General features: G+C 45.6%; 1 protein-coding gene and 1 long non-coding RNA gene across 12 annotated transcripts in view; one reads left to right on the forward strand and one right to left on the reverse strand.

Moving 5' to 3' along the window:
• MTCL1 (microtubule crosslinking factor 1) overlaps positions 1–4,399 on the reverse strand; it is a 107,320-nt gene extending 102,921 nt beyond the window's left edge. For 4 of the 11 annotated variants that reach the window (XM_071737172.1, XM_071737170.1, XM_071737176.1 and 1 more), the window contains exon 1: positions 3,293–4,399. In XM_071737172.1, coding sequence (XP_071593273.1) covers positions 3,293–4,186 — 894 coding nt within the window. In that variant the 5' untranslated portion in view covers positions 4,187–4,399. The remainder of the gene's footprint in view (positions 1–3,292) is intronic. The other 7 variants (XM_071737173.1, XM_071737174.1, XM_071737171.1 and 4 more) reach the window with 3 other exon arrangements.
• Positions 4,400–5,056: 657 nt separating this feature from the next.
• On the forward strand, positions 5,057–9,605 carry LOC139793749 (uncharacterized). The gene is made up of 3 exons (XR_011724769.1): positions 5,057–5,444; positions 5,957–6,182; positions 7,849–9,605. It is a non-coding gene; the product is annotated as an uncharacterized lncRNA (long non-coding RNA).
• Positions 9,606–15,879: the final 6,274 nt, after the last annotated feature.

Consider the following 15,879-nt stretch of genomic DNA (forward strand, 5'->3'; position numbering starts at 1 on the left):
TCTTACACATCAACAAATAAGAGCTACCTTTTAAATGCTATTGTATATTACATATATATATATATACACACAGTCTTCCCCTACAGGCAGAAGAAGATTACACATAAAATATTTGGAACTGAAATTAATGATGAAATTTCATGGAGGTAAGTAGAAGAGTGACTTCCCAACATAAACACTCCTTCTCAGCCACTTCACCTACAGACTTCACTATACAGACAATTGGCCACTGCTGGAGCCAAAGTCTTATTTAGGGTAAAATATACAAGGTGATGACTTGATATCAGTTTGAAATCTGGCTCACATTATATATCTATATATTCATTAGGAGACTTTTGCAGCACAGTTTGCTCTGCAAAGGCCTCCACGGAGCATTTTGGGAGATTTTCTAGCACTTCTTTAGTAGAAATAAAACCAAGTTATTATGGGGGTTTTAGATTGTTTCTTCTTGTTTTCTGGTAGCCTTTTAATTTCCAGTAATCTTATCACTAAGTCCATGTATAAGTATACAAATATATATATACACACAGACTATATTTCAGACACATAAAAGACCTTTCTATATGAAAGATAAATTTCCTTGAAACAGGCTTTAAAGTTCTGCACATACTGTTGCACTCCAGCTGCAGGGAGGGAGGGATAAGGAGGAGTAAACCCAAGAAAATCTGGCATATGGCCACGCTCAGGAAATCAACAGTTTCTTCTGGGATTTATCTAATCATTTGTCTATTTACAGCTGACAGCTTCCCTGTTGTCCCTTAGTCCCTTCAGTTAAAGCAGAAACACAGCTTGCTCCAATACCAAACAAGAGAAATGCACTATAAAAAATGCAAAGAACAAATACCCAAGTAAACAACACAGGCAATATTGTGGCTTTGTTTGCAGAAGGCTTTTATAGGTTTTCCTAGGAAAGAAAAACAAAGTTTGGGAATGCTGAAAACTTCTGTGCCACTCGGTTGTTTCCAAGTGTTTAGAGTAGCAGAACTGCGAAGACTTCATGTGGCTGGGAAGCCAAGGACAGCAGACAGAGCACATATTTATGCTTCTCAGAAGAGGCAACAGTGTGAGCCCATGGCTTCCCAGGCACCACAAAATGCCCACTGAAAATAACTGAGACAGAGCACCAAGAAACCCTTCTAGATTGTTATACTGATCCTGAAACCTGAAAAAGTCAGGCTCCCAATCAAAGAGCTTGGGACACAGATCAAAGACACGTTGGCAAAGACACTGTTGCACTGTGTAAGAAGTCTGAACTGATGCAGAATAAAGTTCTTTACCTTTTTACTTGCCAATGTTAAGCAGGTCCTGTGATCAGAAAGCCTCTCAGATGGGACATCCTAAAATTGGTTGGTCCTAAACAATTCAAACTATTTTTTTTTTGAGCTTTCCATAAATAAAAATTACTTTAAATATCAAACAAGAGGCTTAACACATTCTTCACAATGGGTTGAAGTTTAAGTACTATAATTGTGCAAATCCTGTAAAGAGATGCTCCTGGGCTTTTCATCACCATGATTCGTAATGGCAGGGCCAGTTTACCTACTCCTACAGCAATTCCTACTATCTACTCTTATTTCATTAAATCTCCTCTTGGTTTTGGGTGTCAAGTAAGACAGACACTTCTGATAAAGGTTCTCTATGCTGCTCATCATTTCATAGACTATTACATTTCCCTAACACACTCCAGAGTTTTCAATCCAATGAGTGCTTTAAAAGCTTTTGCTATGCATCAATCATTTTTATTGATCTAGTTGTGTATTATCCTTTTCTAGATGTCCAGCAGCACCTACAGTATTTCAAGTACATCCACTGATCTATGTAACAGCTACAGATCTACAAAACATGGTAATATTTTCTTTGTTAGTCTCTACTCAGTTCCCACTGAAATCTAACACATTTTTACCTGCAGTTTCACATTGAGCAGAGATTGTCATTGCTCTTTCTCTCTTGATGCTCCTCAGTTAACACAACACATTTAAAACCCAGAATAGTGCATGCTCTGTCCTTCTCATCTCCATGTGCTTCAGACTTTCATTATAGAGATTTATTTCCTATCCTCTATTTTTCACTCATTCCTTGGGGGGTTAAGTCTACTATTAAGTTCTATCTGGTCTTTGCTGGGCTTGACTTGAGTTTAAAAAAAACTTCATGTCATATGAAAATTTTGCTGTATCATTGCTCATTCTTTTTTCCAGTTCATTAAGCAGCACTAGACCCAGAAAAGAGCCTTGCAGCACCCCTGCTGTCTTGTCCCTTAGCCAAAACCCCTTAACAACCTCAGTTTCTATCTTCACCACCCTTCTCTCCCAAGGTTATACCCAACTTCACTCCTTATCCTGGTAAAACTCCCCTGGATCCTCACGGTCAGTTTCCTTGAAAACGGGGTGTTTGCAAAATCAAAGAACAAAGATCGTTGTCACCAGCAGCAGAGTCAAATGGTACAGTAGCTGTGGCTACATGATTATCTCAGTTTATCTTATTTATAGATCTTTATAGATCTTTGGCCTCTTTGCTGTGCCAAAAGATCAGATTTTAAGTGCAAGTCCAATCAAAGGTTCCTGCAGGTCAAGCCAGCTTAGGGCATACCTGAATTTATCTTTTCTCTTTCTGCCAGGATGAATGCACTCAGTTGCACTTTTCTACCTGTACAAGGATGCAATGCCACTTCTTATTGCTGCTCATTATTCAATTAGCATTTCACAACGAGTGGCTTCACTTTTCTGTGATAAAGTAACAGTGCAAACCGACAACACGATGCTGTCATCCTTTCCACATCAAATGAGGGAACCGGTTTCTTGGCTTTTTTATGTTACTGAGGAAAACAGTTCCTGGAAAGCAAGGTCTTGCTAACCGGTGGAGGGTTTACTGCGCTTTAGAAAGAGTTGGTGGTTGTTTGGCTACCACCACATCGCCACAGCACAAGTTTGCGCTGGACTTCCATCCATGCAGCCTCCACAAATCCAGCCTCCACAAACTGGGCTTTTGAAAGAAGCCGTGATCCGTTATGTGGGATCCTTATCTGGCCTTAAACCGTGCCACGGTCCCACTTTGCGGGGTGAGAGCTAAGGCGCCCGGCTGGCTCTTCCTGTCCCTACTTCTCCCCCGCGGATGAAATCGGGCATTTGGTCTGGCTGGGGTAGGGGATCCCGCGGGGAAGTGACTTCAGAACGCGCGAATCTACTCGCTACCCCCAGCGAAGACCCCGCTGGGGTATTCAGCCCCGGGATGAAGGGGGCTGCGCCGCGCCGGCTGCCTCCACCTCCCCATCCCGGGCTCGGCGGGCGATGCTCACCTTGAGGTACTCGTTCTCCGAGCGCAGCTCCTCCACCTCCCGCTGCAGCTCCTCCGGAGCCGCCGCCGGCGGCTCCCCGCGGCTCGGGGCTCGCCCCCCGCCCGGGGACATGGGCAGCGGATCCCCGCGGGGCCCGGGGGGCGGCGGAGCTCCGCGCCCGCGGCCGGGGCCAGGGCTGAAACCGGTGCCAGTGGCGGCGCGGGTCGGCTCGGCGGCGGGCTGGGCGGCGGGTGGCTCCCGCTCCCGGTCGCTGGAGCCGGTGCCGGACTCGGCGTCGCTGCTGGCGGCCGGGGCCAGGCGGTGCTCGTCGGAGAGCGGCTCGGAGGGACAGTCGGAGAGGTCGGAGCTGCTGTCCGTGTGGCCGACACGGGCCAGAGCTGCCGCCGCATGGCCGCTGCCCGCCGCGGTGCCCCGCTTCCCCTTCCTGCCCTTGCCGGGTGGCAGGACTGTCTCGCCGCCGGGCTGCCGCCCCCCGCCCCGGCCGCCGGGGCCCGGCTCCGGACCGCGGGCCCCCCGCTTGGCGCAGGGGGTGGCCTTGGCGCTCGCCCTGCCGGCGACGGTGCCGGTGCCGGTGGCGGCGGCGGCCTTAGCCCCCAGGGCGGCGGGGCGGCGGGAGAGGCGGCTCGGCGCGGCCAGGAGCCCCGCTGCCGGCGGGTGGGCACACGGGTGCGGCGACGGGGGCGTCCGGCCTGGGAGGCCGGGGGACTTCGGGGGGGCGGGCGGCGGCTTGGCGGCGGCGGCGCGGGCGTGGAGATCCTTGAGGAAGGGTCTGGCGGGCGACGGGGCGCGGTGCAGCCTCTTCTTCTCGTTGTGCGAGTGGTGGTGGCCGGGCGAAGGCGGCGGCGGCCGCAGAGCGTCGCCGGGCCCCGGGCCGGGGCCGTTCATCGCTTCCATGTCGTGGGCCGGGGGCGGCGGGGCGGCAGCGGCGGCCGCGGGGGCGCCCGGCGGCGGCAGGAGCGGCGGTGCCCGCGGGGCGCAGCAGCAGGACGGGCAGCCTCCTCCAGCCTCCCTGCTCGCTCTCTCATCACTTCTGCTTCTCCCTGCCACAGCCCTCACACTTTTCTTTCTCGATCCCCCTCTTCCTGCCCCCCCACCCCCACCTCCTCCTCCTTCTCCTCCCCCTCCTCCTCGCTGCTCTCTCCCGAGCACTGATTTGTTTCAATAAAACGAGCCCAAATCCCCCGGTGGCAGCCGTCTCCTCCTCCTCTCTCTCCTTCCCCTCCCGCTCCCCTCTGCCTGGCTCAGCTTGATGCAGCTCAAGTTATGATGCAGCCCGAAAAAAAAAAAAAAAACCAAAAAACCACCACACCATAAACCCTCCCTTTCCCTTCAATCCGCGGCAAAGGCGTGTTCCCGGCTGCCCTCGCCTCCTCTCGCTAGCCCCCGCTCAGCCCACCGGCACCGCTAACCCCATGGCTCCCCAGTACCCCCGGCCGCGGCCGCCGCCTCCGCCCGGCTCCTGAAATAGCCCCTCTGCTGCCGGGGCCGCTCCGGCGCGGCTCTGCCCGCCTGTGCGCAGGATCCGCCCCCTCTGTCAGCCTGCCAGCCTGCTCCTCTCCCTGCAAACTACTTTTCCTCGAGCTGCCTGCACGCGTTATTGTAAGGGCGCCTCTGCCAGCTGCTTGATATCAGAAAGCCTCAATTTTTTAGTTTCCATACATGAGCTGTATAGCCTTGTCAGTGTTTTGTTTTGGTTTTGGTTTTTTTTTTGGGTTTTTTTTTTGGTTTTGGTTTTTTGTTTGTTTGTTTGTTTCTTTGTTTGTTTGTTTTGTTTTGTTTTTTTCCTGAGTTAGGGTATCATCAAAACCCTCTCTCCAGAGACGGGCAGCAGCAAAACAACAGCTACCGCATTTATCTCATTTCTCGCGGCCGATACAGGTTCGCTCCAGAGGCAGGGCTGAGTATCCGAGGGAGCCAGCAAGCTCTTGGCTGTAGCTAAACTACAAAAGGCACGGACCCATCCTTTTGGAGCACAGGGATATGAAATTACAGCCCTTATATTTGCAAAGCAGCCGGAGAGTAAATGAAAGGGCGGAGAGGCTCAAGCGTGGGAAAGAGGCACAGCCTAATGGCTAGAGCAGCAGCACTCGGGATGTTTGTGACTCCTCGGGCACAACGAGACCTTGGACAAGCCCTTATCTGTCAAACCAAGGTGGTAAACGAGGGCATAGCTTGGAAAGCTCAAGGCATCCACGTCTGAAGGGCAGCGACTGCAGCGCGCCCCTGGAAAGGGCAGTACTGGGCCTTTTTTTTTTTTTTTTTTGGGGGGGGGGGGGGGGGGAACGGGGACGGAGAGGGAAAAGTGTGGAAGCACCCTGGGGCATTCCGAGACCCCCGATCCTCTCACCAAGCCCCAGGGGCACCATCACAGCATTAGGCGAGGTGGCCAAGTTAAGACTAGCTGTTGGCTCTGGCAGTCCCGATCCAGGCCCGGTACCAGCCGACGTAGGGCACCTGAAGTGGCCCCGGCCGGTCCGTCTGGAAAACGGCTGAGAGGGCGCTAGCATCGCGGGACTCCTTGTCCCGGTAAACGAAGGGAAAACTGATTTATCCTGCTGAACAACACCGATGCTGCTGCAGAAGTACGCAACAGGTAGTATTTGCTTTTGCAAAATGCTGCAGAGGTGGAGAAAAAAAAAATTAAAATCCGAGCTGCATTTACAGGTCTCCGGCAACTGGGAGCAGCTCCTTGGCACCGCCCCGGGCAGCCGGCGTGGGCAGCGACCGCCAGGAGAGCGCGGTGATGGGCGGAGTGCCGGCGGGGCCGGACGCCGGGGCGGCTCCAGCACTCTGGAGAAGCGGGGTTCAGGGTGGGGGGGTGTGACAGCCGGGTCCCTCCCTGTCCCCGTTCCCGCCCCGGTACGGTGAGACAGCCCTCTCCTACCCTTCCGTGAGTGCGCAGGAGATAAATGACCCGCTACGGGAGACTTGTTGCTGTCTCTGATTGTTTGGGGTTTTTCTTTGGTTTTTGGTTGGTTGGTTGGTTTGTTGTGTTTTGTTGGGCTTTTTAAATTTGTCGATAAATTCAGCTTCAGTTACTGCTCACAGCTCATGTCCCACCCCCTCCCCGCCCCCCGTTCTCCACTGTTGGTACCGCTGCCGGGAGGCTCGGTCCCCGGCTCCTGATGGACCTTTAGGTAGTACGGCAAAGTATCTTGTGTGGCACAGATTGCGTTTGGTGCTGCCGGTCTGTGCAGCTCGAAGGGGCTATCAGGCAGACTTCGCTGGGTCAAGTCCTTTAGAAATTATACATAATACCGAGTAAAGGAAAGCACAGCAAACTCGCTGGCAGGTGTAAGCCCCCTCAACCTTCAGCTACATTCGAGTTTTATTTGATTGGGTGAGGTGAGCAGTTTTATAGAAGCAATATAAAGTGGCTCAGACCTTGTTGTACAATAATAATTTCTGAAATATATATTATTGTTACATTTTAATGACAGCATTTCATAGAATCGTAAAATCACAGAATGGCTTGGGTTGGAAGGGACCTTAAAGATCATCTAGTTCCAGCCTCTCGCCATGGGCATGGACACCTCCCACTATATCCCTCTCGCCATGGGCATGAAGTTGCTCAAAGCTTCATCCAGCCTGGCCTTGAACGGTTCCAGGGAGGAGGCATCCACAGCTTCTCTGGGTAACTTGTTTCCAGTTTCTCACTACCAACACAGAAAATAATTACTTCCTAATATCTAATCTAAATCTACACTCTTTAAGCTTAAAACCACTACCACTCATCCTATCACAACATATCCTCGTAAAAAGTCCCTCCCCAGCTTTCCTGTAGGCCCCTTCAGGTACTGTAATTATGCCATAAGGTCTGTTTGTCAGGTGATCACACATTAGCAGTGTTTCCTAAGAAGCTGTTGTGCTCTCAGATTGGGTTTCTTTTGGAATTTATGCTGCTGGTCAGTTCAAGCAATCCCCCTTTCAAAAATACTAGAGAGTGAATGACAGTTGCTGTATTTTGTCCTGAGAAAAAGTAATAACTATTATAATAATATTAAATATTATGGATGTTGCCCTAGATGAAAGATATCATAAAAGGGTTTTGGCTCTACTATTTCCCCCCCTCACTTGTGTTTGGTCATAACTTTCAATAATAGATGGGAATTCCAGCTTCACCTACGACATTTGCAATATGTTTTCTGCCCGTGGTGAAAGGGGAACTGCTTTATGACAATTTATGAGTGTCCTGTTTTTACTTTTCCCCATGAACAGAATGGTTCAATTCAAAAGGAAAATGAAAGGAAAAAGTATGGCTCAAGATAAGCCACTTTTCTACAAACAATAGCTGAGAGACAGTGCCAGGCTTCTTTTCATGGAGGGGGAAAGAATTCAGGGAGGTGAAAAAAAGGAGCACATTCACAAAAGGCTGCAAATTGTCTGGGAGAATTAATATGAGGCATTTGAACGCATGACAGAGTCCATATTCCTATATGTCCAGTTCCTATATTTACCTTGTAAATTTTACATTGCAAATAAATTAATATTTTTTTCTATATTATATTTTTTCCACTAAATGCTTTGTTTCATCTACTAAATGCTTTGTTTTTCAGATGTCTTGTTATATTGCTGTGCATCACTGACACCAAGCTCCTAAAGGGAATGAGGAGCAAACCAGCCTGACTTCTGAGGAGGTGCCCTCAATAAGTAGAGCCTCAGAATAATTAAAGGCCCATGATGTGACAGGGTCATCTCAGATCAGAAAGGGGACTGGAAAGCAGATACCTCTGTAAAAATGTATCCCTGTGTCCTGTGCATCTCATTTTCCTCTCATTGAAACAGACAGGAAGGTTTGTTATCCCTTGCATCCAGAGGCAGAACCTCTTCAAGTAGGCATCTTAATAAAGTGATTTATTTACCTTGATGCTCAAGAAGAATAGCTGTGGAGGTGAAAGCAGGAAAACACATTAGACTCAGACAAATGCTCAGTCATACTAAGATCCCTTTATGTTGTGCTGGCAGTCTAAAGCATTTAATAACCAAGAGATGCAGACTCTGTGACCCTGGGTGGGTGCAGATGGCACATTTGTGTGGTGTGGGGCCAGCTGTAGCATTTTGGCTGCGTTCCTCTGTCCTCTGCTGTCTGTGCGGTGCCATTTGGAGATCCCTGTGAGAATGGTGTAAGTAGGCACGGCATGAATGAGAATAAGACCTTAATATGAAAGCTAAGTACATACCACAGAATTTTCCACTGGGCTAGGCAAATGCTCAGTAAGGATTGCTGTTATCATATTTCTTACTTATTTATATCAAACCTTTTTTTTTTTCTTTACTTAAAACTTGCTAAGGGTTCTCATAGGAACATGCAGGCACAGACACTTACCCCAGTTCTCCTCCCCCTTTCTTTTTATTTCCTTGAAATGTCCAATTGTTTTTGCTTATCATAAATTAGTCATACACTCCCTGGTGGTGGAACCGTTTTTTATATGCTTGTGTAGCTCTTGACATAATAGGACGTCTGGGTGTTGGTTGAATAATACGAATAATCAGACATAACACTTTCACAACAAATTTATTTTGGCAGTGCTGATACCCTTTGTCTGATTATTGCAGACATTTGATAACTGACTCGTATTTACACAAATAATTAAGAACGGGCAATACTAAGCCTGACTACTTAGATTAGCTATCACACATCTTACAAAGCATAAGGCATAGTTTTTGGCAGTGTAGGGCTGCCTAAATTCTTTTCCAGGGCTGAGGCACGAGAGAGCTTACAATTACTTAGAGAAGATATGAAGAGGCTCAATCTAAATGTAAATTTGTCCCTCAGTTGGCCCAGCTTACAGTAGCCTAAGCTTAAGCTGTTATTTTCTGCTGTTTCAAATCTCTATTTGAGAGCTACTTCAATGACACTGCTAGAGCTGCCAACTTATAATGGTCAGGTTCAGCATTATAAAGGAGCACTGGTATTTATGGAGCTAAAACAAAATAGTAAATGAAGACACACTGCATGCATACGGGCCACACGTATGGATAAAACAGCACATATCTGGTTGAGTCTATCATTATTCCCCTTTTACATGTTGCAGATCATGAGTTGTAATTTCTTTGTGGCCACATTGTGATTAAACCATCCCAGAGGAATCCTAGTCAGGGCCAGCAGGTGTTGCAGTAACACATGAACAATAGCAATGAGCAATAGCCACAACAGAAACAGAAAGATGTGTGACATTTTCAAGTTCACGGTTCCTTTTTTGTTTTTTTTAATCTCTCCCTAAACTGCTGTTTGTCCTTAGGAGATTCAAAGCCCTAAAGACCTTTTATAAACCTTTATTCCTGGTCTCAGGAATTATATCTAGGTTGTGACTCCTTGCTTCTTGCTTGTAAAAAATACCAGTTATTAAAGGTCCCAGTTCTTCAGTGGAGCCTCTGTCCTTCAGTAACAGTAATACTGATTTCCATCATTCAGCCAGGGAATGAAAATAATTGCACAAACTAGTTCCTATAAAGAACTTCACTAGCAGAAGAAGGTCTTTGGGAGACCTTAGACACTTCCATCCAAAACTGTGATCTTCAAAGCCCATCATGCAATCCCACAGTCTTTTATCTCTTTTGACCATCTTGATTTTGACCATAAAGCTCCATGGACAAACAGAGGTTTTCTGTTGCATGTTTCTATGCCAGCATTTATATGTGACCTTAGGGCCTGCAATGGAATCATAGAACCACAGAATTTTCAGGGCTGGAAGGGACCTTTAAGATAAAAAATTTCCAACCCCCCCTGCCATGAGCAGGGACACCTCCCACTAGATCAGGTTGCTCAGAGCCAAGGCCAGCCTGGCCTTAAAAAATCTCAGGGATGGGGCTTGCACCACCTCTCTGGGCAAACTGTTCCAGTGTCTCACCACCCTCATGGTGAAGAGCTTCTTCCTAATATCTAATATAAATCTACCCTCCTCTAGTTTGAATCCATTCCCCCCATGACATCCTAAAGATGTCATCCCTCACCAGCTTTCTTGTAGGCGCCTTCAGATATTGGAAGGCTACAGTAAGGTCTCCTTGGAGCCTTCTCCTCCCCAGACTGAATAACCCCAACTCTCTCAGTCTGTCTTCATAGGAGAGGTGCTCCAGCCCTCTGATCATCCTTGTGGCCCTTCTCTGGACACTCGCCAGCATGTCTATGTCTTTTTTGTAACAGGGGCTCCAGAACCGGATTCAGTACTCAAGGTGGAGTAGAAGGGAAGAATCACTTCCCTCGACCTGCTGGCCCCGCTTCTCTTGATGCAACCAAGCATAGGGTCAGCTTCCTGGGCTGCAAGTGTACACTGATGGCTCACGTTGAACTTCACATTCACCATGACTCCCAAGTCCTTTTCCTCAGGGCTGCTCTCAAGCCAGTCACTGCCCAGACTGTATAGATTCTTGGCCCAGATATATCTTGCCTTGGCCCAGATGCAGGATCTTGCACTAGGTCTTGTTGAACTTCATGAGGTTGGCATGGGCTCACCTCTCCAACCTGTCAAGGTCCTTGTGGATGACATCTCCTCCCTCCAGTGTGTCAGCTGCACCACACAGCTTGGGGCCACCAGTGAACTTGCTGAGGGCACCCTCAATGCCATGGTCCATGTCGCTGACAAAGATGTTAAACTTTAAACAAAGATGTTAAATCCAAAGATAGAGTCCCTGGACATCATGTGGTCACCACTGATGGTTTCAGGTAGGGATTGGGGTCCCACAGTGGCAGTCACCTTTATTCAGAAAACAGTACTACCTCACCTGTTACAGAGGGCCTGGTGGCCATGTGGCAGGGCAGCAGGAGAGAGGTCTGGCTTCAAAGCCTTCCCCAGGCTGCAGAGGGAAGACCTGTGCCCCCAGATACCAAGGGGCTGGTGGGTTTGCTGACTGCTAGCATTCATTCCTTCTGGTGCTAAGTGTCTGTGTGTGTGAAACCTCTCAGGATCACACTTGAGAAGTAAACACAGTTGACGCACCTATCTTGCTGGGGAGAGAGTTTGGACCTCCCTGTGCAGGCAGCAGTGCTTCCCATGGTCCAAGAAGCCCTTTTCCCCTTCCCAAGCAGGGAACCACCCCCTTTCCATCTCTGGGTAAGTCGCCCCTGCCCTGGCTGAAGTCTACAACCCATAAGAGGTTGCACACCTAAGTGTGTGCAGTTCCTCCTCCAAAATCTGAGAAAATACCGAAGTGTAAGAATGCAAAATCCTACATGTCCAGCATTATAATGCAGCATTTTTCCAGTCTAATGTCTGCCTGAGAGTCACAAAAGTTCATGCTGAGGCCTGACTTGGTGTTTTACCCTCTGTCTCATCCCTGTGTAATACAGCCAACTGTAATGTCCAAGGGGAAAAAACCCTCCAGAATTAGTGTATCATGCAATCATCCCAAGGAGCGTCCTCAAAACCTCAAATGTGAAGGAGCACATACCATGCTAGGAGAGTTATTGTCTGTTTCAGAACTAAACAAGCCAAGCGTGCAGTTTCCAGTATGAATGAATTGGTACTTATCCTCTGGTACTGTCTATAGCGTAGCACTCTGTATTTCCCAGCTCAGTAACATCCAAAGGATGATTCACTGCAATTCAACAAGTTTCTCTTTTAAAGTAGATCTGAAACAGCTTCTTCTGTTTCTTGTTAGCTACAGGTGCAGCTCAAGCCATTTGACCTTTACTGTTTCAGCACTTTAGGGATTTTTGGGGGGGTAACTGTACCAAGACTTTCAAAGCCATAAAACATTTGATTATTTTGAAACCCTGGATGTTTGGTGACATGCACAAGGCAGGCACCAAGTAAGTCAAGAACCACTGAGAATTAAAGGCTGGCACTAGTAAGAAACACTAAAAGAGGAACAGTACATTTTTGGTCTTGCTTCATAGACAGTAGGGAGCTGGCACAGAAAGGTAGCATTGATTTATCAGATATTCAATGAGAAAAAAGAACAACAGATTGTATAGTAAGTTCTTACTGAAATCACATGTTTTTCACAGGTTCTACTTGTTGAAACTGAAATACATGTCTGAACATACTGTTTCTAAGATATAGTTTGGTATTACCTCAACACCAGATATATTTCACAGAATTATGAAACATTTTAAAATCCAAGAAGACAGACTAATAAGATGACTGTTGGTTGACAGTGTTACTAGTTTGGGTATACAGCAAGGAAAGTGCCACCTTACACTGAGCAAAACATCAGTCTTAGAATATTGCAGTTATCCGTTTCTAATGATACAGTTGGCTGAAGAAAAATGCAGAAAAATATCATGTTCTGCACACACACACATCTCCAATAACTAACCAGTATCCCAATAAAGCAAACATACAATCGGATAAACTTGATAGATGTATCTGATATGTTTAGCAATTAAAGATTCTCTATTTTTCCACAGTGTTTCGTTCCCACTGTATTATTTCTTCCTACATCTAGCATATCTTCAACTGTTTGTTTTCTGGCCATGATTAAGGATGCTGTCCCCAGAAGAAACTAAATCCCATGGGTTTTCTTTCATTCCCACTTCAATTCTGCCTAAGATGCTATGGGCAGACATGCTGTATTCTTCATTTTACCTCTTTATAGTAATTTCAATTAATACACTTCCAACTGATCCTAACTCTTTAGGATCTCTAGCTTTAGTGCCAGTTCTCTTCAGAGCTGTAGCTGGCTCTGATTAAAGTCTGGCTTTTGAAATAGCCACTCCATAATTTTTTTGCTGACTGAAAATGAAAATTGCTTCTTGACTGCTGTGAGGGTTTAGGAGTGGCTTTGTCTTTGGTGCATCTACTGTTCTGTGTGGGTTCAGGAAAGCTGATTACTGAAGTCTCGCTTTCCTGCCTGTCCTTTCACATGGAATTTCCTCACCAACTCTCCCATCCAAATTTTGGGGCGTGTCATTGCATCCCTATGTGACAGTCAAGGTCTCACGCAGCACCTTGGAGGCAAGCCCATCGTTACCCTCTGCACTTCAGACTCAGCCAAGAAGGCTCCACAAGCAGTTGAAAACTCAATTATTTTTAAGGAATATGCAAAGTCTTGCCCATCAGCATTTACGTACTGCAAAATAAAGGCCTGAATAAAAAAGGTGGCAATGAGCAGGAATGTGTTATCCTGATATGAAGAGAGCCATAAGCAAGTAAGATTGATTTCCATGCATCACTGGGAGATTTGGAAGAATGGAAGATGGACTACTGATTTCTGGGGAAGATGCAGGCACAGTATAACTACAATATAAGCACAACGTAAGTTACTGAAAATGGCATTAGTAGTATGTTCAGGGTTCCACACTCTTTGAGCAAACAAGTAGTATACTTTACTTTGTGAACTTCAGCAAATACTGTGGGGACTTCCAATTCAGAAGTTGAAGAATAAGCTTTGCTTGCTTTCTTAACTTGTCTTGTAGTGTTTTACTTCTGATCAGTAGCAGAACCAACAGTGTCGTTTCCCTGCATCTGTAACAAACAGTTCAACAGTCAAGATTTTCACTACAACAGAGAGTTAATGTTCACTGAAAAATATTTTCAGAGCAGCAGATGCCTGTAGCATATCCAAGAAGTGTCCCTAGCACTGAATTTTTAGAATTCCAAATATGGCTCAAAATTTAGACACCTGTTTTATCTTCGCAACACTTCAGGGCTCTTTTTTGAGGCTGGTTTGAAGGTGACCTAGTTAGTCCTGGAAATACTTGCATTTTATAGAGAATAGGATACAATCTGATAACTAAGTGATTTATTGCATTTCAATTCATTGGCCTTGCTGCTGTACAGAAAGTTAAACCCACTGACTGTGGTGGCATAGCTTGTGAGTACTTGGGTAAGACTGGATTGAGCCCAGTGATAAAGAAAGGGAGATCTCTGGTAAGAGGGGATGTCAGCATAGAGGTGAAATCATGAACCAGCTGCAACCCTGGGGTAGAGCAGGAGATGATTCAGCATAGGGTGTAGCATAGACATTAATTAAAAATAATAAAATGAAACTCTGGAGATTTTCATAGTACAACTGACCTTCTAAGTACCAAAAGTTCATGAAATGCATGATAAATGCATGCCATTTATTTCAATTCTTCTGAAGAGTTTTGATAAAATCTGTCTTGGGAGGTCGTTTACAATTCATCTTGTGATGAGCTGAAAACTTTATGCACGTTTTATTATAACTGGCAAAAATGGAAGGCCATTAAGTATTAAATTTGTCAAGGAATATCACAATACAATTGACATTTTCAATCTACTTGTTTTCAGTTTAGCAGATGAAATGAATGTTTTCATTCACCAAATTCGCTGATAGCAAAATGTTTTTCTGGTGAAGACTGTGACAAGCTCTATGAAGAGCTTAATGAAATCAGTTAATAGATAAGTTTTTATCAAATTAAATTTAGACTGATTTAGAACTAGAGATGAGTAAATAACTGCTTGTAAAAGGTATTCAGCATATTTAGCTTTTGTGTATGTTTGCAAATTGCTAAAAATCTACTTACATTTTTCTAAAATTCATTACTTTTTTTCAGGTATTTACAACATAATTGTTATCAATTATCTCAATTCTTAAATTGCTTGTGGGAAGTTCTGGCCACTTCATTAAGTAGGACCTCAAAACTCATGCTGTGACTTCTGATTCCAAGTTGGTGATATCTGGAAGCAACAATGGCAAACAATTTCTGTGCTTTGAACTCCACACCATCCAGGCATAAATTAAATAAGGTAAAGAGAGATTTCTAAAGGTTTAGAATTTGCTAAATTAAGGGAAATGGAACAAAAATGTATGATAAAGTAGAAAGTGTAATGGCAAGACACAGAACATGGATCAGCCCTTCTCTTGGACAAAAGAGAACTCTACAGGGTTTAAAAATATAAACTAAAGCACACTCTTCATCAGAGCTTAGCAGCAGAAAGGAAAACTAAGCAATCAAATATAAAATGTGGTTTAGAAAAATTACGTAAGTAAATACAGAATGGGGCAGTGTTGATCCTAGTAAAAATGGTATTTTTGAAGTATCATAGCAAGACTGTCAAGAAGCTCAGAGAGTTTGTAAGATCCAGAATGATCAGCCCATTATCATGGGAAGGAACCTATTCAGTGTTGTCATTTTACCAGGATGGTCAAGAAAGGTTTCAATAGATAAGATACCATTTTTTGTTTGTTTGTTTGATTTGAAAATGAGCCACTCTGTGGGTTAAAAGTAAGAAACTACATTGGCCAACACAATCTAAAACCCCAGTTAAGGGGCATTGTAGCTGTGTGTGCTGATAAAAATTTGGAGATGGGAACAGGATCAACCATATTTCATTTTACAAAGATTTACAGGTGCTGTGCCTGGTTTTGACACACATGACAGACAACTAACATTGGGTTGTAAGTTATATTGCACACTTAAAACTCTGTTATTTTACCGTAGAGTGGTATAGAGTGGTGAATGTGAGGGAAAAGAGGGAAGAATCTGGATGAGGAGAAAAAGAAAAGCAAGCTTGCAAATCAAATTACCTTCCAACAATTAATAAAACACCTCTAGGTCTAGGACATACTTTCCATTACAGTATATTTGGAAAACTACCCCAGTGACAACAATTTGTACCTTCCTCTCTTCCCATCCCTCACACGCTCTTTCCAAGAGGGCAAAGAGGAACTGGACAATGGGG

Source organism: Heliangelus exortis, chromosome 2, assembly GCF_036169615.1.
Source record: "Heliangelus exortis chromosome 2, bHelExo1.hap1, whole genome shotgun sequence".
Taxonomy (NCBI): domain Eukaryota; kingdom Metazoa; phylum Chordata; class Aves; order Apodiformes; family Trochilidae; genus Heliangelus; species Heliangelus exortis.